At 42.0% G+C, this 20,996-nt stretch overlaps 1 protein-coding gene across 3 annotated transcripts in view; it reads right to left on the reverse strand.

Moving 5' to 3' along the window:
• LOC130909632 (MAGUK p55 subfamily member 3-like) overlaps positions 1–20,996 on the reverse strand; it is a 28,834-nt gene that overhangs the window by 4,215 nt on the left and 3,623 nt on the right. The window contains exons 2-15 of one of the 3 annotated variants that reach the window (XM_057826340.1): positions 19,562–19,667; positions 19,366–19,484; positions 17,365–17,442; positions 17,215–17,295; positions 17,013–17,150; positions 16,717–16,798; positions 16,328–16,413; positions 14,494–14,568; positions 14,227–14,423; positions 12,931–12,995; positions 4,553–4,570; positions 4,387–4,413; positions 4,181–4,321; positions 4,040–4,120 (exon numbers count right to left, since the gene is read on the reverse strand). In XM_057826340.1, coding sequence (XP_057682323.1) covers positions 4,040–4,120; positions 4,181–4,321; positions 4,387–4,413; positions 4,553–4,570; positions 12,931–12,995; positions 14,227–14,423; positions 14,494–14,568; positions 16,328–16,413; positions 16,717–16,798; positions 17,013–17,150; positions 17,215–17,295; positions 17,365–17,442; positions 19,366–19,484; positions 19,562–19,586 — 1,213 coding nt within the window. In that variant the 5' untranslated portion in view covers positions 19,587–19,667. Of the gene's footprint in view, positions 1–4,039; positions 4,322–4,386; positions 4,414–4,552; positions 4,571–12,930; positions 12,996–14,226; positions 14,424–14,493; positions 14,569–16,327; positions 16,414–16,716; positions 16,799–17,012; positions 17,151–17,214; positions 17,296–17,364; positions 17,443–19,365; positions 19,485–19,561; positions 19,668–20,996 lie in introns of all 3 variants that reach the window. The other 2 variants (XM_057826338.1, XM_057826339.1) reach the window with 2 other exon arrangements.

Raw genomic sequence — 20,996 nt, forward strand, 5'->3', positions numbered from 1 at the left:
AAGACTTTTCTCTGCGACAAACGTGACCATGTATAGTAAGGCTTTATTTTCTGTAGAAAAAACAACCATGTATAGTAAGGCTTTCTTTTCCATTAAAAAACATCCATGTAGCCTATAGTATGGCTTTTTCCCGTTAAATAAAAAACAAAATCTACCTAGTATCGTAAGGCTTTTTTCCGTGAAATAAACAACTTGTATCATTCCAAGGGATATAGCATTTCGACTGCTATAGCATTATGAGGGGTGGAGCATTCCGATGGATGTGACAGTCTGACAGATATGGTAGTCTGACGCATATAGAATTCCAACAGGTATGGTTATCTGACGGGTATGACGTTTGATAGGTATAGAATTCCGACTGGTATGGTAGTTTGATTGGTATGACATTCCAACAGGTGTACCATTTTTTTGGTAAGGCTTTTTTCCCCGTAAAACACGCCCATGTATAGTAGGGCTTTTTTCTGCGACAAAAGTGACCATGTATAGTAAGGGTCTTTATTGGAAAAAAAACAACCATGTTTGATAAGGCTTATTTTCTGTAAAAAAAAAAGGACATTGTATAGCATGGCTTTTTTTCTATTAACAAAATCACCATGTTTAGGATTTTAATTTCTTCAAAAAAGCCCAACAATACATGGTTGTTTTCTTACGAAAAATGCCTTACTATTTTTCGTGAAAAAACGTTTTTTTTCTTCAATGAAAACGACCATGTATATTAAGGCTTTTTTTTCCAGTAAAAACAACCATGTATATGATGGGGATATCATTCCGACAGGTATACCATTACGATGGGTGTATCATTCTGACGGGTATGTCTTTCCAATGAGTGTACAATTCCGACACGTCTGTAATTCTGTCGGGTATACCATTTTGACGGGTATGACAGTCTGACGAGTATGAAGTTCTGACAGGTATAGAATTCCAACAGGTATGATAATCTGACGGTATGACGTCAGATTAGCATACCTGTTGGAATTGTTGACGTCTGACCAACAGGTGTACCTTTTTTTTTTTTTGGTGAGGCTTTTTTCCGCATTAAAAAACGCCCATGTATAGCAAGGCTTTTTTCTGCGACAAAAGTGACCAAGGACATGTTATAGCAAGGCTTTTTTTCTATAAAAAAGACCATGTATAGGATTTTTTTTCTTCAAAAAAGCTTAACAATACATGGTTGTTTTTTTACAAAAAATGCCCTACTTTTTTTTAGTAAAAAACATTTTCTTTCCTGCAACAAAAATGACCATGTATAGTAAAGCTTTTTTCTTCGTAAAAAATGTGTCATGCGATGTCTAGTGCAGCTGATGGGGACATCATTCCGACAGGTACAGTGGGGAGAACTTGTTCCCCACTGTATATCATTCTGACGGATATATCATTCCGACGGGTATCATTCCATTTTTGACTGGTATGACCATCTGACAGGTATGGTAGTCCGATGAGTATGACATTCTGACACGTATAGAATTCCGACAGGTATGATAGTCTTACAAGTATGACGTTCTGACAGGTATAGAATTCGGACAGGTATGGTAGTCTGACGGGGATACCATTTCGACAAGTATGACAGTCTGACAGGTATGGTAGTCTGACAAGTATGAAGTTCTGATGGGACTGATATACCATTATGATGAGTATCATTCTGACAGGTATGTAATTCCAACGGGTATTCAATCCCGACAGGCATACCATTCCAACAGATATGACAGTCTGACAGGTATGGTAGTCTGATGAGTATGACTTTCTGACATGTATAGAAATTCAACAGGTATGGTAGTCTGACGTGTATGACGCTCTGACAGGTATGGCATTCCGACATGTATGGTAGTCTGACAGGTATGGCATTCCGACAGGTGTATCTTTTTTATTGTTAAGGCTTTTTTTCCCCGTCAAAAACGCCCATGTATATAGTAAGGGTCTTTATTATATAAAAAACTAATAAGGCTGATGGGAATATCATTCCGACGGGTGTACCATTTCGACAGGTATACCATTTTGACAGGTATGGTAGTCTGACAGGTATGAAGTTCTGATGGGTATACCAATACAATGGGTAGACCATTACGATGGGTATATCATTCTGACGGGTATGTCATTTCAACGGGTATACCATTCCGACAGATATGACAGTCTGAAAGGTATGGTAGTCTGATAAGTATAACGATCTGACATGTATAGAAATTCAACAGGGGTGGTAGTCTGACGGGTATGGCATTCCTACATGTATGGTAGTCTGACAGGTATGACATTCCGACAGGTGTATTTTTTTGGGGGGGTAAAAATGATGGGGATATCATTCCGACGGGTATACCATTCCAACAGATATAACAGTCTGACAGGTATGGTAGTCTGATGAGTATGACGATCTGACACGTATAGAATTATGACAGGTATGGTAGTCTGCCGGGTATGACGCTCTGACGGGTATGACATTCCGACAGGTGTCTTTTTTTTTGGTGGGTAAGGCTTTTTTTCCCCTGTAAAAAACGCCCATGTATAGTAAGGGTCTTTATTATATAAAAAACTAATAAGGCTGATGGGAATATCATTCCGACGGGTATACCATTTCGACAGGTATACAATTTTGGCAGGTATGAAGTTCTGATGGGTATACCATTACGATGTTATATCATTCTGACGGGTATGTCATTCCAACGGGTATCCAATCCCAACAGGTATATAATTCCGATGGGTATACCATTCCAACGGATATGACAGTTTGACAGGTATGGTAGTCTGATGAGTATGACGTTCTGACATGTATGGTAGTCTGACGGGTATGGCATTCCTACATGTATGGTACTCTGACAGGTATGACATTCCGACAGGTGTTTTTGACAGTCTGATAGGTATGGTAGTCTGGCGAGTATGAAGTTCTGATGGGTATACCATTATGACGGGTATATCATTATGACGGGTATGGTAGTCTGATGAGTATGACGTTCTGACACGTATAGAATTACGACAGGTATGGTAGTCTGACAAGTATGACATTCCGACATGTATGGTAGTCTGACAAGTATGACGTTCTGGCAGATATAGAATTCAGACAGGTATGGTAGTCTAACGGGTATGACATTTTTTTTTTTTTTGGTAAGGCTTTTTTACCGGTAAAAAAAAGCTTTTTTTCTGCGACGAAAGTGACCATGTATAGTAAGGGTCTTTATTGTAAAAAAAAACCAACCGTTTAATAAGGCTGATGGGGATATCAGTCCGACGGGTATACCATTTCGACGAGTATACCATTGCGATCGGTATATCAATTTGACGGGTCTGAAAGCTATGGTAGTCTGACGAGTGTTAAGTTCTGACGGGTATACAATTCCAACAGGTATACCATTACGATGGGTATATCATTCTCAGAGGTGTAGCATTCCAATGGGTATACCATTTCGACGGGTATATCATTCCGATGGGTAAACCCTTCTGACGTGTATATCATTCTGATGGATATAGCATTTCAACTGCTATAGCATTCTGAGGGTTATAGCATTCTGACGGATATGACAGTCCGACAGGTATGGTAGTCTGACAAGTATCATGTTCTGACGGGTATATTCTGACGAGACGAAAACGAGATTAAAATTCGCCAGTTTCCGTCATAAATTCACAATGAGATTTTCTTATCGTATGTGTAGTTAGCTAGCACTCATCGTGTTTGGTCTGTGCTTAATGATCATAATATACTAAATGTAACTCTAACCATTAGCATTTAGCGTGGCAAGTGCCGTCTTTAACTCTTATAAAACTTTTTACATACAGTTCGTGGCGTCCAAGTGAGGTTGATTGAAAATAATGTACCGTTTTTCTGCTGAGTGTATATGTCATCACGAAAATGGTGATGTCCTTGTAGACTCTATAATTATGTGTCTGTCAATGCTCATTAGAAATTATGGGAAATATTTATTTATTCATTCACAAACACATTTTGAAATGGCTAAAATATGACTCATAAGCATTTTCGTCTAAAAGACTGAGACCAAAATTAAAACGGCTGCCAAAAACAACATCGCAACTGCGTTTATCCGTGTCGTGTACTTACGTGGGACGGCCAATCCGTAGATTTTGGGCTTGTCTGCGATCATCTTCTGTTTCAGCTCTGCTGTGCGACTTCCCAGCGAACCTGAACAAAATACACTAAATCCCTCAGCTCCGGAGCGCGTAGTCGTGCGACGCCACCCACCGAGCAGCACCACCAGTCTGGGCCTGTCCCCAGGTCGAGGCACGTAAAGCGCAACTTCTTCGTAGATGTGGAAATCGTAGAAATCGTCTCCCGGTGAACTCTGTCGCTCCCTCTTCATGCGGAAACTTCGGCGCGTGCCGGCTAGGATCAAATTTTGGATGTACATGAGTGTTAGAAAAAAATGTTGCTCACATCTCGAATCTCACCTCCGTCTTTAGTGTAGTCGACCTCATCTGCGAGGAACGAGCGCGTGGAGGAAAAGACGTGAGGAAAGGAAGGAGGGAACTTTTTCGCTGACGATAGACGCCCCGCACCGGACGTCTATCGCCATCAGTGTCACTGAAATATCGTGATTGTGGGTGTGTGGGTTACCTGCATGAGCCGGATGGTCTGAGGGAGGGGAGCAATGCAAGGAAGGACACACACAATCACTGCAGAGAACGACACAACATGACAAGCACTCTTCCTCCTTTCCATCATTTTTTTTGCCATTTAAAAGATTCACTCAAAATGAAAAACAAGATCATTTGCTACTTTAAAGTCAAGTCGATTTGGCCTTCACAGACAAACAGTTGACATAAAAATATAAAGAACAGCAAATAAGTAATAATAACAATTTTAAACCTCTGTGAAGTTGCCCCCCCATCAGATGCAAATTTATATGAAAAAAAAATGTCAATCGTTAGTGCTACGTTTGTGTTGCGATCGTTTTTGAGAGAGTAGTCCCTGGGTTACAAACAAGTTCTGTTCCTACACTGTCGACGTAACCCGAATTTCCACGTAAAACGGAACTAACCCTTTAAGTAAATCTCAAAATAACTACCCAAAAAAAGTCTAAAAGTTTTTTTTTTTTTTAATGACGGAGGATACACGGCCCTCTGGTGGCAGTATTGTGTCTGGCTTGACTGTCGCCTTGTATGACTAAGAAGCAGACTCAGATGTCTGACATGGATAAAGAATTGCTGCGCTCTGGTTTGGTCCACATAAGGCTGTAAGTTGTTTCAGCTAATATACGTTTGAGTATGCATTTGTAAATAAGTTTACAGCTACAGTTTGCGGAGTTACGTGTGAGGATTGCTATGAGAATTATAAATATGTTAGCAGTCGTAGCATTTAAGATAGCTGACTTTTGTCAGGCAAATTAGGCTGATTTAATCTATATTTACATATTGCTCAGACTAGACGGATGTTTGAACACCAATTGTTTTGTGTCAAGTCTTTTATTGTTATAATCACTCAAACAGGTATGACAGGCTGACAGGTATGGAAGTTTGACGAGTATGAAGTTCTGACAGGTATGATATCCAGACAGGTATGGTAGTCTGACGAGTGTGACGTTCTGACGGGTGTAGAATTCCAACAGATATGGTAGTCTGACAGGTATAGCATACCGATGCGTATATCATTCCGACGGGTATACCATTACGACGGGTATATCATTCCGATGGGTACACCATTACGACGGGTATATCATTCCGATAGGTATACCATTGCAATAGGTATACCATTCTGGCAGGTATATCATTTCAATGGGTATATCATTCCGATAGGTATATCATTCTGACAGCGTATGTTTTTGAACATATGTGTGTTACAGCTTTACAAATTGTCAAAAGTGAAGGAAGTTAAAAGCTTCAAAAAGCAAAATTGCCTTGTTTGCGGTCTGTAAAGCTGAACAACTCCACGTTTTGTGAGGCCAGAACACGTCATAATAACCCTTTAAGGTCTGGGCCCTTTTTTTTGTCTGATTTTGCATGCCTTTGATGTTGCCTTTTTATTTCAAAGAAATAATTGTTCACAATGGCCTGGTTTGGTGCCTTTTTTCAGGACACCTTGAACTTCATGTCCAAACTGTTGTTTTCTTCACTGACCAATTAGAAATCAACTTTTTGGGACCAAAAAGACCAAAAAAATTCCAAAACAATTTTGTCAAAATTTGTAAAATTGATGTACTATTGATAACCAAACATGCTCAATGAACCGTTTTGAACCTGGATTATATTTATCGGGTGCAGAGGCTTTGTGGGAACAACTTATACAAAGCTGCTGAGGGACTTGGGAGTCAGGGGCCAGAGCCAGCGCACAGCCATCAAAGCTGCGTCAGAAGCAGCTGAAAGAAGCAGCCAGTGGCTATGGCTAAAGAGGAACGACCCAAGCTGGGCCCACAGGTAGTGCGTCAGGAGGTATGCGGTCAGCCTTAGCCTGGCTCAGGGAACTGGACACCCCTGCCATGCATAGTCCCCCTGAGTTTTTTTTTTTTTTGCCACCTTGCACCAAGGCGACTGCCTTGGCTAATTGGGCTTGGGACGCAAGCTCAGGGCTGATCACCCTGCAGCTGGCCGCCTCTGGGGAGGGTGTATAGTGTCAAAGGCCGAAACACCCCATGACCCAGTGGAACACTACTGAGGATGCGTACCCACAAATTAATTCCCCTATCTTTAATACCAACATTCATCGAGAAGTCTTTTGCATGTGCCCGCACAGGAATTTTACCATCCCATTCTGTGTTTTCTGGAAACTGATTATCTGGACCCGTCCAGTGACTGCTGAGAAAGATCAGCTGACAACAGGGGAAAGTCCTTGTGACGGCTTGGAGAGACAGCTGGCAGGAGGGAATAGACCCCAACGGGACAGTCATGGGTTAGCTGCCCACGATTGTAGTCTCTCATGCCCCACAGCATGTAGTAGACACCCCCCTTAGCTACGAAGAAGCAAACAAGTAGAATACCCCCAGAGTCTGCGAGAGCGGGGGCGGAAGATGACTCATTGGCTGACATAATGGTAACGACTGGAACGGAAGTGACTACGAGTATTGAAAGCACATTGCAAGAGAACACCACAGCAACTGGCGCAAGCATTGCTACAGCAGTGGGCCCTAAACTGCAGATATGTTGCTGCGGATGGAAGAAAGTAACATCTTTTCGGGGGCTGAGGATCCACCAGGGTTTGAAAAAGTGCTTGAGGGAAGAGAGTCAGGGGCCTCGCATTGACAACTTCTTGCGGAAGGAGTCAAATCAGTCGAGTGAAGTTCACCAACTGGACGAAAACCATAGCTTGGAGAGCATCAGCACCCCTGCCAAAGAAGAGGCAAGCTCAAGCACTAAATCACCCGTAGAACAAACATCAGTAGTGGATCCCACCCAAACTCCCCGACCTGTAGTCGAACGGAAACTCCCAGGCAACAGACCGCGAGTGAAGTGGCCCGGTGCTGCCGAAAAGAAGCTGTGGGCAACAATGAATAGCGATCTGACCCGGTTGCTTCAACAACTTAGAGGCACCGTGGAGAAGAAGTTGGAGAAAATGGGTAGTATCATATATCAGTATGGAGCAGAACGTTTCGGAGTACTACCGTCCAAAGGTGCTAGACAGACTCCTACTCCACCAGTCTCCCGGAGGCAACAAGAGATCAAGCGCCTCGTTCAAGAACGGAGACGGCTCAGGAAACTTTGGAAAAAGGCCTCGGAGGTGGAAAAGGAGGGCCTGAGCACCCTCCAAGCAGACTTTAAAGCACGCCTGGCCGTCCTCCGCCGAGCAGAGAACTTACGGAAACGAAGGAGGAAGAAGGAACAGACAAGAACACGGTTCTACAAAGATCCCTTCAAATTCCTAAAGTCTCTCTTTACCAAGGAGAAAAGTGGAGTTCTAAAAACAACAAAGAGTGTTCTGGAGGAGCACCTGAGAGCAACCCATTCTGATCCAAGGCGCCATGAACACCTGGCCATTCCTCCAGACATTCCACCAATCGACCTACCAGAGCATCAATGTGAGACCGGCCCTCCAACATGGAAGGAGGTGGAGAAGATTGTCCATCGAGTGAGATCAGCATCCGCTCCTGGGCCAAACGGAGTCCCATACAAGGTGTACAAAAATGCACCAGATGTATGTAGGTTTCTCTGGAGCCTCATGAGGACGGTGTGGCAGAAGAGGTCAATTCCCAAAGCATGGCGCAGGGCGGGCGGGATCCTTATCCCAAAGGAGAAAAACGCAACGAACATCAGTCAGTTCCGCCCCATTGCCTTGCTTAACGTGGAGGGTAAAATCTTCTTTGGAATCATCGCACAAAGGATGGCTGAATACCTAACCAGAAATGGGTATGTGGATACATGTGTCCAGAAGGCAGGAATACCGGGTTTCTCGGGGTGCTTAGAACACACCAGCATGATTTGGCACCAGATCCAAAGGGCTAAACTTGAGAAAAGCGACCTCCATGCAATCTTTTTGGATCTTGCAAATGCCTTCGGCTCTGTGCCCCATGAACTCCTTTGGACAGCCTTCAAGTTCTTCAACATCCCGGACACCATCACTACCCTGGTCAAGGACTATTTTCAGGACCTGCAGTTCTGCTTCTCCACGCCTGAATTCACCACCTCGTGGCAGCACCTGGAGGTAGGCATCATGGCTGGATGTACCATATCTCCCTTGGCATTCACCTTGGCAATGGAAGTCATTATCCGAGCCTCAAAGTGGGTTGTGGGAGGACAAAAACTTGGTTCTTGCCGGCGCCTTCCTCCCCTGAGAGCCTACATGGATGACATAACCACCCTGACTACCACAGTCCCATGCACCAGGAGGTTGCTCAGAAAACTTGCGGAAAACATCAGTTGGGCCCGTATGAAGATTAAGCCATCCAAGTCACGCAGCATCTCGGTGGTGAAGGGAGTGCTGACTGACCTGCAGTTCTTCATCGGAGACGACCCAATCCCCACTGTGTCTGAGCAGCCAGTCAAAAGCCTTGGAAGGCGCTATGATGCGACCCTGAAAGACAAGGACCAGGTTGAGCAACTGGTCAATGACATCAGCGCAGGCCTACTAGCTATTGACAACACCCAACTACCTGGGAAGCTTAAGTGCTGGTGTTTCCAGTTTGGGCTACTACCAAGGTTGTTGTGGCCCTTGGCAATTTACGAGGTGCCTATCTCAACAGTGGAGAAGATGGAAAGGAAAGTCACGGCTCACATCAAAAAGTGGCTTGGAGTCCCGCGCTGCCTCACCACCATTGGCCTTTATGGAGACAGTGCCCTCAAGTTGCCTCTTACCAGCCTTACGGAGGAGTTCAAGTGTGCTAAAACACGTCTGCATTTGACACTGAACGAATCCAAAGATCCAGTTGTTAGGGAAACTGCACTAACCTTGGCTACAGGCCGAAAGTGGACTCCAGCAAGGGCAGTGGAAGAAGCAACAGCAGCTCTCAGTCACGCTGACGTTGTGGGGATTGTTCAGCAAGGAAGAGGAGGCCTTGGATTAACAACTAGCCGTCCAGCCTGGAGAAGTGCCACTGCGCCAGCACGAAGGAAGATGGTGGTGGAGGAAGTGCGGCGTCAAGAGGAGGCAGCAAGAGGGGCCAAGGCAGTCGCTCTTGGCAAACAAGGCCTGTGGATACGGTGGGAGGGTGTTGAAAAGAGGAAGCTGAGTTGGAGGGACGTACTGGCCATGGACGCTACGAGCTTGAGCTTCGCCATCAGAGCAACATATGATGTCCTCCCAACGCCAACTAACCTCCACCAGTGGTTTGGTAAAGATCCTGCATGTGTCCTGTGCACCAAGCCAGCCTCCCTCAGGCACATACTTACAGGGTGTAAAACCAGCCTCACCCAAGGACGGTACACTTGGCGCCACAACCAGGTCTTGAAGAGCATTGCTTCTACTCTGGAGGGAAAGCGAGTTAACATCAACGCCCTACCACAGAGATCTAATAGCTCCTGGGGTCCTGCCTTTGTTCGTGAAGGGGCCACAGCTGCCATGAGGTCTACTACACCATCAGAGAGAAGCCAGTTGTTCCCAGCACGTGACTGGCTGATGCTGGCAGATGTTGGCAAACAGCTGGTGTTCCCCTCAGAGATCGCCACTACCACCTTGAGGCCTGACCTGGTGCTCTGGTCCCCCTCCTTAAAAAAGGTATTTATCATCGAACTCACCGTGCCATGGGAGGACTCTATAGAGGAGGCATATGAGCGAAAACACCTGCGGTATTTCGAACTAGCCGCTGAAGCTCAACAGCGTGGCTGGAACACTGAAGTCCGCCCAGTGGAAGTCGGGTGCAGAGGCTTTGTGGGAACAACTTATACAAAGCTGCTGAGGGACTTGGGAGTCAGGGGCCAGAGCCAGCGCACAGCCATCAAAGCTGCGTCAGAAGCAGCTGAAAGAAGCAGCCAGTGGCTATGGCTAAAGAGGAACGACCCAAGCTGGGCCCACAGGTAGTGCGTCAGGAGGTATGCGGTCAGCCTTAGCCTGGCTCAGGGAACTGGACACCCCTGCCATGCATAGTCCCCCTGAGTTTTTTTTTTTTTTGCCACCTTGCACCAAGGCGACTGCCTTGGCTAATTGGGCTTGGGACGCAAGCTCAGGGCTGATCACCCTGCAGCTGGCCGCCTCTGGGGAGGGTGTATAGTGTCAAAGGCCGAAACACCCCATGACCCAGTGGAACACTACTGAGGATGCGTACCCACAAATTAATTCCCCTATCTTTAATACCAACATTCATCGAGAAGTCTTTTGCATGTGCCCGCACAGGAATTTTACCATCCCATTCTGTGTTTTCTGGAAACTGAAATTCAACATGTTAGGATGAACATTAAGAGAACATTAGTCGCAGTACGCGCCTTTTAAGAGTTAACAAAGGAATGTAAAATATAATATACTGTGAGGTACAATAAAGCACTGTTGATGTGACTAAAGAAAAAAACAAAACAACTGGAGACAAAATGATGGACGAAACTCCGGCGTCGTAAAGTCAAAATCGTGTAAATGGAGTATGTCGTAATCCAGGGACTACCTGGGTATTCGGATATTAATTTCAAGTGATGAAGTCACTGGCACCTTTTCCGTATCCAACTGCCGCAGCTGATGGCGCTTACCAACTCTCCCAATAACATAGGGGCGTCCCAACAACTAGCACAAACGTAGCACAAACAAACGGCACCCCTTCGGGTCCATTTTTGCAGTAAATTGGGGGCTTGAGATATTAATTTCGAATGAGGACAAGACTTGCTGCCATAGGCGGAGTTTAACTTTTGGGGCGGGGTGGGGGTGGCTGGGGGGGGCACAACATGTTGATGACCTCGAAACGCAGTGTCAGCAATGAAATTAACTTACAAGTATATTTTTTACAATAAGTTGACAATAAGTGTTTTTTGTTTCCCATCATTCTTGAGGGGAATTCTAAATCAGGCTCCTTAGGCAATACTTTTCGCCAAGATCGTCATCCATTGAATATGGTACGCCGGCCGGTGTCGTGCCAATGTAGTTACCCCAATCAAAAATTGTATCCCCTGGGCAGAGCCATATGGAGGTACAGTAGATTTGTGTCTTTATTATTCAATCTCAAAAGAAGTTGCTTCAATAAAAAAAAAAAAAGAGTTGCTTTAATCAAAATATATATTTTCAATCCAAAAAAAGTCGTTTCAATAAAAAAAATGTTTGATTGCAAAAATAAATTTGAAACTAAAAAAAAAAATGCATGTGAAAGCTATTTTTATTTGAATTTTTATTTTTTGATTGGAGTCAAGTTTTTTTTATTGAAGCCACTTTTTTGATTGAACTAAAGTTGATTTGTGTTTGGGCCACATTTTGGCTAGGACGTTTTCGTCTTTATTATTCAATCAAAAAATAAGTTGCTTAACAAAATGTATTTTCAAAAAGAAAAATCCAATCAAAAAAAGATACATTCCAATCATAGAAAACGTTTTTGAATGCGAAAAAATATTATAGATTGAAAAATTTACATTTGAACACTTAATTTTTCATTGAATTTATTTATTTATTTTTTTTGATTGAAGCAATCCTTTTTCTGTATGGGCCATATCATGGGTAGGAAATTTGTGTCTAAATCGTTCAATCCCCAGAAAAGTTGCTTCAATCAAAAATAAATATTTTCAATCAAAGAAAAAAAATCAATAGAAAAATAAAATTGCCCTCCCCTAATTTATTTTTTGGAGGGAAATAACCGTCTAAGGTGCTAGTCACATGATATGTTTGAAAAATAATTTTGACTTATTAAAAAAAATATTTTTTTGTTAATTTCATTCATTTTTGTTGCAGTTTTGTTGCTTTACAACTTATATATATATATATATATAGGTAAGTCAATTTCATGCAATGACACTTTTCGGCCACCAAATCTGCTTATGCTCGCAGACCCCCACTTAAGTCAAAACCGGGGGCTGCGAAAAAACAGAAAAGCTGCGAGTGACTTCATCACTTGAAATTAATATCTCAATATCTATAAAACGATAGCAGCGCAAACACTTTTTTTTTTTTACAGCAAAAAAGAATTGCGATTTTTGCAATAAATGGGGGGCTGCGTGAGGTCATCACTCGAAATATCTCATTATCTCAAAATCGATAAAACAAACCAGCACAAACGATGCACTAACGATTGACACAATTTTTAATTAAAAATGGAGGGCTGGTTGACCTCAGATTGACCTATAAAACAATTGTAAATGTCTTAAAACCGATAGCAGTACAGCGCAAATGAATGACATCATTTTTATGTAAATTTGCGTTTCATTTACAGAGGTCATTTTTAAATAAGTAAATATTTAATTTGTTTATATTTGTTGCTTTTCCTTGGAATTAATATTTCAAATTGGATTAGACGAGCGTACAAAAGAGATTAAAGCGGCGTAATCTCTTTTTATGCATCTCGCCGTTAGGATTATATTTAAGCCGCAGTACCGCGCGCGAGCATCCATCTCGTCCGAGTGACTTCGAGGGTCGTATGAGTAATAAGTAGCGGGCGAATCACTTACATTTGATGACATTAGGGGATGCGCAGAGTGGGAAGGAGCTCGTCTTCAGTCGGTAGCGCAGGCGTCTGAGTCACACACACACAAAAAATGTCATGTTATATCTTTTGCTAGCATTGACAGAAAGCTAATCCATTTGAACTGCCATGGTCTCATGTTTGGGAAAGAGAGAAAATAATCATCTTTATATGGTCATGTTTTTGCGAAAAAAATAGTCTTACTCTACATGGTTGTTTTGTTTTTTTTAGGAAAAAATAGCTTCTAAACATGTTTTTTTATTCTGTAAAAAAACAAAAAAAAAACAAAGCCATTGTCGATTTTTTACAGAAAAAAAGGCTTACTATACATGCTGTTTTTTGTTTTGTTGTTTTGGGTACAAAAAAACTGAACTATACATACGTAGTCAGTTTTTTGAGGAAGGAAAAAAGTTTTACAATACGTGGTCTTTTATTGTTTTGTTTTTTTAGGGGACAAAAAAGCCTTAGCATACATGGTCGTGGTTTTATTATTCTGTAAAAAAAATTATACTTCGTCAATTTTTGAGGGAAAAAAAGTCGTACTATACATGGTCTTTTTTCGTTTTGTTTTTTAAGGGTATGAAAAAGCCTCACTATACATAGTTGATTTTTGAAAGGACAAAAAAAAGTCTTACGGTACTGTATATGGTCTTGGCTTTTGGGGTACCAAAAAGCCTTACTATACCTGGTCATTTTTTTCTGTGAAAAAAAGCCTTACTATATATGGTCAGGTTTTTTTTTAGAAAAAAAAAAAAGCTTCATTATAAATTATAAATGGTTTTTCTCTGAGGAAAATAAAAGTCTTACAATACACGGCCGGATCTTCTTATTGAGTTAAAAAAAAAAAAAACTATACGTCAATTTTTGAGGAAGTAAGCCTTACTAGACATGGTCTTTTTTGTTTTGCTTTTTAGGGTACAAAAAAGCCTCCCATAGTTGATTTTGTAGGGGAAAAAAATTCCTGACCATACATGTCTATATATGTTCTTTTTTTTTTTTTTTTTTTTTTTCTTTTTTTTTAGGGTGCCGAAAAGCTTTACAATACATGGCCATTTTTTTCTGGAAAAAAACCCAAAAAACCCTACTATACATGGTCAATTTTTAAAGGGGGAAAAAAGCTTTAGTAAATTTACATGGTGCTTCTTTTTACCCCTGAGGAAAATAAAAGCCTTACTATATATGGTCTTTTTGGTGATGTTTTTAGCCTTCTTATCACTCTCGCAGTTCAAACAGATTGGACGTCTAACATCGTCAAAGGTAGCCAAAGAGCAACTAGTCCTACCTCTCCTGGAAGTGCGCAGAGGGGATGAGCGCAGCTCTCAGGTTGGAGTCCCCCACTTTCTTAGCCTGCCACCAGGTGGCGTCTTCCTGGCTCACCACTTGAAGGATGTCCCCTCGCTTAAAAGGAAGGCCCGCCTCCTGGCAGGGCGCCGCCCGGTCCTCCAAGGGGACGTAGTCGAACAGAGCGCGTATGTAAACCTGCCAGGATATCATCATATTAAATCATAATTTGATTTGTGTGAGGCAAATCAGCATATATCACCCTCACCCTGCTTTCCTTCATCTTGTCGTCTTCCACGACGGCCGGGATGATTTTCAACGTAATAGATCCTTGAGACTGCGACTGGTGAGGGAAGGAAGGTCGCAGTATTTAGACAGCGCTTTAATCTAGGACCTCTACTTATGAACGTCTCCACAAACGGAATTTTCAGGTTACAACACACCTCAACAGGAAAACATTGCCTCTTGTTGCAAAACAAATTTCTGGATATGAGAGGCAAAAATAGAGTATGGGCTGCTACTTGCAGCTCCCAGAGTTTACTGAACGGAAATAACTTATAGCCGATCTGCCATTGGCTAGCATCTAATTGGCTAAGTGGGACCTCTACTGTATGTGTATGTTTGTATCGCAGCGTCCTCTTCATTCGCCATGAGGTCCAAAAGATTTATGTGAATGTAACTTTTATTCTTTATTCTTTGTTTTTTACACTATGCACAACTCTTATTTCAAGTTTATTGCGTATTAATCTAATTGTAATTGTATTTGTTACATGTTTTGATGAATTTTTATGCTTTACAAAAGATGTCTGAATTTGAGGGGGGTTGGAATGGATTAGGGCACATGTGTGTCTCTACTTAAGGATTTTTCAGTTAACGAAACTACTTACAGAAACAATTTATTTCGTAAGTAGAGGTACCACTGTATTTTTAAAACAGTCCATTTTAGTTATTTTTGTGAATTTTCTTGTTTTTAAGTTGTCCAAATTGATTTTCACATGTATTGATTGTATTCACGCAAACAAAAAACCAACCATCCGACCTTACGTTGTTACATTTTTTTAAAACCCTCCAATCATGCATTTTTTAAAAATTGTCCTTTCATCCATTGGTCTTCTAAACCATTTATCCTCACCTCACGGGGGTGCTGGAGCTATTCCAGCTAACTATGAGCAGGAGGTGGGATTGTTATTGTATGGTATTTGAATGTACAGAATTTTAAAAAAAAAATGTTGTCAGCTAATGTTAAATGTATCAAGTAGTGCTGCCACCTAAAACTTTCCAGTGTAAACAGAAGCAGCACAGTAGCATGTATTTTTGGTTTGCTAAAATGTAAAGATATCGTATTGTCAACTGATATTAGTGAAAAGTGATTTTTGACTGGTGGCAGAGTGGTTAGCATGTTCGCCTCACAGTTCTGACATCTGGGGTTCAATCCCGGGCTCCGGCCTTCCTGTGTGGAGTTTGGATGTTTTCCCAGTCCCTCCGAGGGTTTCCTCCTACATCCCAAAAACATGCATCGTATGCTGATTGAACACTGTTAATTGTCCCTAGGTATGAGTCTATGCGCAAATGGTTGTTTGTTTGGGTTTAGGTTATCTGGGATTGGCTCCAGGACCCCCCCCCCCGACCCTCGTGAGGATAAGCAGCTCGAAAAATGAATGGATGATTTTGACCGTTATGACTGCTATATATTCAATTGGTATTATATTCAATTGGTATTAAACAAAATGAATTAAATATTAAAATTGAAATTTTGTAAATTATTATTACTTTAGTTAGTATTACTTGCATATAGTTGGTAGGCGGAGCCAATGGGCTAAGTATTGAGATAGGAACATCTTGTGGCTGATTACTGGTACTACTTTAACTAATTGAATCCCATCATTCAGTGCAAATTGGGCGCCATCTGTTGGCCAAAATGTGCATAGAAGGAACGGGTCTACATATGGCGATAATGACGATGAAGATGTGAAAATGTCGAACGTTTGATCACCTTAGAGGCATATATATATCGTCCTATTGTACAACATTAATCTCGGTCCTTAAATCACTCAGAGCTGTTTTCTCCTCTGAATTCAAGTAATTCTAAACAGGATGATTACCAGAATGTGGCTGATTTCATCAGGCCTTTTGTGGGTTATCAAATTGCCATTGACTTCCCGCAGCTCATCCCCGACGTGCACCAGACCTGGCAACACACACGTGTGAACTCTCGCGCTGTAAAGGAGAAGAAACAAAAAAGCAACAAAAGGCGCAATTTCCCCATCTCCATGGAAACCTACCCATTGGGAATCTCAAAATATGCAATCTCGTGACACTAATCTGCCGGATTTAATCTGTGTTGACAGTTTGCGAAGCATTACACAACGTAATCCCCTCACTTGTGTGTCACGGATGACGAGGAAGTCCCGTTTGCGTAAAGTTCGGGTTAAAGAGCGGAAAAGGGGGTCGCGGTCGTCGTCACGTGACTTTTTTTGCGTTTGGAGCTCACCGCTGCGGTCGGCGGCTCCGCCCCTCATGATGCGCGCCACCACCACGGCGCCGGTGGACTCGTCTCGACGGATGGTCGCTCCCTGGAAGGAGGGGGGGGGGGCCACAAAGACGTTTATCCAACTGATTTAAATGGAGTCTCACTCATGTTCCAAAATGTCTTTTACGTATAATGGAAATTTTCAAGTAATCCAAAATAATTGAATATTTTTAATGATCATTCACTGCCATGCCTCCCAGCTAAAAACATCTATTTCCGTCAATAGCAGCGAGGGAGTAAAAATTTGGAATCCCTACCAGAGGTTCCTTGTTCTTGACCAGTCGGACGATTTTGACCGACTCTTCGTCCAGCTCGTGGTCCAAGTCTTTTGGCAGGGGAGGCAGTACCGGGTCAAAGTTCTTCTGGGCCACCGTGTCGTGCGCCGACAGCACGGCCTGGGGACGCCACGTCTGCCATGTTCACTCGCTACCTGTGCTTTTTATTTTTAGACGGGCATACCTTAAGGTGAGGCGTGCCCAGCAGAAGCAACAGCTCTCTCTCGTCCTCCTCCAGAAGCCCGTTTTGGAGTTCCTCGCTCAGCTAAGTCAGACATGTTCAGATGACTGCTCCGATATGAGACAGGAGAATCTGGTCGGAGGCTGCACTTACGTCATCCGCCAGACAGGAAGCGCTGTGGAAAACCGGAGTCGGGCTCTGCTTCTCATACAGCTTCAGTTTCTCGTGGATCTGGGAACACGTTTTCATTTTAGTTTTCCTTGAAATGCTCCAGAATCAACAGGACATGACCCGTAATTTCCCCATAATTAACACAAGGGAATAGTATATTTTCTTGTATTTACTGTTTGACGGTTTGTATAACTCTAACACACCCAATATGAAATAAACAGCATTTATATCATAGTTTAAGAAAAACAAGCAGAATATATTTCATATTATGAACAGTTGGACGCGAAATGATTAGAATTTGCAGCGCCAAGACAACGGGCAGATAAGTGCAGAACAGATACAGGACGCCTTCTGACCACGGAAGCCCAACGAGCGCGTCATGCAGCTGACTGAGCAAGCTTGACGCTGACAAGCAGGTGATCGGCAAGACATCTACAAGCACACGTCTGCATCACCAAATCCCACTATCAGCTATTCTGGACAGTCCAGAACAAATAGCGGGACATCTCGTCCTTGCCACAAGGAACATCTGATAACGAGGAACCAGCGACTGAGAAGTTGACACTCAGCACTCACGTGGCGCGGAGGTGGCAAAATCCTCAACTCTCATTGCCCTGACAACAGTAATGTGTAAGTAAATATATTTCACTCTTCATAAAGCACAGAATTGAGTTTTTTGAACACAATTGAGTCAATGTTTATTGCAGCTCCACAACTCGGACCATAACAAACGTAACAACACAGACTTCATGTGTCCGTCAACTATATCTGTCCCTCTGGAAACTCAAACCCAAATAACAATAGTTCCTATTGTTACTGTCGTGTCGCCAGCGATGAGCTCTCTCGGGTTTCCGACTTACGTTCTCACTTTCATTTTACCGTATCAATCCATGGAAGAATCATGATGAAACGAGCAAGTTATACAGCAGCCTTTAAAAGAAAAGTCACACCTGTTTTGTTTTCTCCTAGATTCTGGTAAGTTGGAGAAGTTGTCAAATCATATTATTACCGTAAATATTGTCAGTTTATGGTAATGTTTTGAACTACCAATGTGCTATGATTGTGCTGTGTTTCACTAGACAGTAAAATGTAGGGGTGCACGATATCCATTTTTTGAAACCGATACCGATATCTATAACTTCCTGCTCCTTTTACATTTACATTTACAGTCCCTGACAAAAGTCTTGTCGCTTATCCATTTTGTAGAAACAATTGCTAATAACCTGACTTTTAATTACCACATGGGTTTTTGAACACGTATAGGCCAAAAATACTACTGGTGGATTCAGCATAGACTTGCCTTTGACCTAACCAGAATTTTCATGATGACATTAACATTATTATAATGAAAAAAACAAAGACAGGAACAGTTTTGACTACAAATAGAGTATCCATATTTATTTTTTCAAATAAATAAAATTTGAGTCAATCACCATCAATTAGTCAATATTATTGATGACGTGTTCCCGTGAACAATGAGCGCTGAACTAAAACAAATATAAACCCAACAGGCATTGTGCTTCGTCAGCAGATTAAACATTTGGTGCAAGAGGAGAGGAGACTTTTGTGGTCTTGGTCCATGAAACAACTCAAACGCACACATCCCAATCCACCGACACCGTGCCAAAATTAATATCGATAGGTCCGATAATATATAATGTTACTGGATTTGTTGGGATGACGTCTTATAGGAGTGATAATTATCGGACCGATAATTATCGTGCACCTCTAGTAAAATGGCATTTCTGTATCTGTACACGAGCTCTGTTTTCTTGTATTCTTCTATTTATTGGTGCTGAAATTAGGGTGCACCTTATATTCGGGAAATTACAGTAACTTTTTTTCCTTTTTCATTTTTATTAACCTTATTTTACTTTTTGTTCTATGCGGTGCACGCTACGGCGAAGCTTTAAATCTCGTACGCTTTACAATGAAAATAAGGGTTTTCTATTCTATGTTTCAAGAACGCTTGATTAAGCCTACCTTCATGAGGTAGCCAAGGCTCTTCTCACTGAAGACATCTTTGAGGAAGCCCAAGTTCTCCTTGTGGTTGGCATTAGGGTGCAGATGAGAAGTCAGCAGGGCCAGAGTCTCGTGTATATCTAACGGATGAAAATCCATTAGACGTCAATGGGACCAAAACACGTTCATTCCTCACCGAACCCGTTGAGCGTCGTACCCGTGCTCGCAGACACAACAGGCATGCTTGGCTCGTTCGTTCAAGGAAAACGGGGAAGGACAGTAGACCTTCGTGTCGGGCGCCTCTGGATAAACGTCCAGCGTAACTGCCAAGAATTAAAAGATGAGGATAAATTTCTCCAGGGTATCGGGCTGCCTTACACTGGTTCAGCTCCGCCTCTTCCTCCCCTTCATCTCGGCACTCTCTCTAATTACTCTCTTAAGCCAGCAACACCCGCGCTTCCCCCTTTTTTCTTTTCACAATCATCTCCATTCCCAGCAGCCATATGGTGGCATTATCTACGAGCTTTTACTTAGGATAGCACTGCTAGCGAGTTTCAACAGAGTTGGAGACAAGAAGAAAACAAATACAGCGCTTAATTTCATCAGTAAACAAAAAAATAAAATAGTTTACATTGAATTGGTTTTTACATTTACAGTCCCTGACAAAAGTCTTGTCGCTTATCCATTTTGTAGAAACAATTGCTAATAACCTGACTTTTAATTATTCAATTGGTTTCAGAAATGGCTCCTATGAAAGCTAAAACCCTCCCAAATGATGTTGAACAAACAAAAATATATTGGTTTCACTGAAAAAAGATTTATCATTTAATGAACACATAAAGGTCAAATTTTGGCAAGACAAAAGTTTTGTCGCCAACAGAAAGTAGTGTGAAAATTGAACAAGAATGTACTTCAAATACAAAAATATGTTGCATAACATATGCAAATTAAGTAGTGGTGCTCTGAGATCCAAATGTAATATTTTGTATGACTTCCATGGGCTTCGGCAAGGCTTCATACAATTTATTGATGAAGTCATCAGGAACATCAAATGAAAAGAGTCTTGCATGCCTCCCAGAGTTCATCAACATTCTTGGGTTTCGTCCCGTGTTGAAAGTCCGTGTTGCCCAACGACAGCCCCAAAACATCACTGCTCTAGAGGAGATCTGCATGGAGGAATGGGCCAAAATACCAGTAACAGTGTGTGAAAAGCTTGTGAAGAGTTACAGAAAACGTTTGGCCTCTGTTATTGCCAACCAAGGGATACATAACAAAGTATTGAGATGAACTTTTGGTATTGGCCAAATGCTTATTTTCCACCATGATTTCCAAATTTAAAATTCAAACAATGTGATTTTCTGTTTTTTTTTTTCCACATTCTGTCTCTTATGGTTGAGGTTTAACCATGTTGACAATTACAGGCCTCTCTAATATTTTCAAATGGGAGAACTTCCACAATTACTGGTTGACTAAATATTTATTTGCCACACTGTACGTAAAAAAAAAATGCTACCTGCACTTTTTTTTTTTTGCTTTTAAATAAAAATCGAGACTGTTTTACAACCATATCTATAAAGAATTCAGGGATTTAACATTTATTCACAAGAATTTTCAACGGAAAAAGCGCTTTGTTTACATATGACGGCCGCTAA

The sequence above is a fragment of the Corythoichthys intestinalis genome, chromosome 21 (genome assembly GCF_030265065.1).
Source record: "Corythoichthys intestinalis isolate RoL2023-P3 chromosome 21, ASM3026506v1, whole genome shotgun sequence".
Classification (NCBI taxonomy): domain Eukaryota; kingdom Metazoa; phylum Chordata; class Actinopteri; order Syngnathiformes; family Syngnathidae; genus Corythoichthys; species Corythoichthys intestinalis.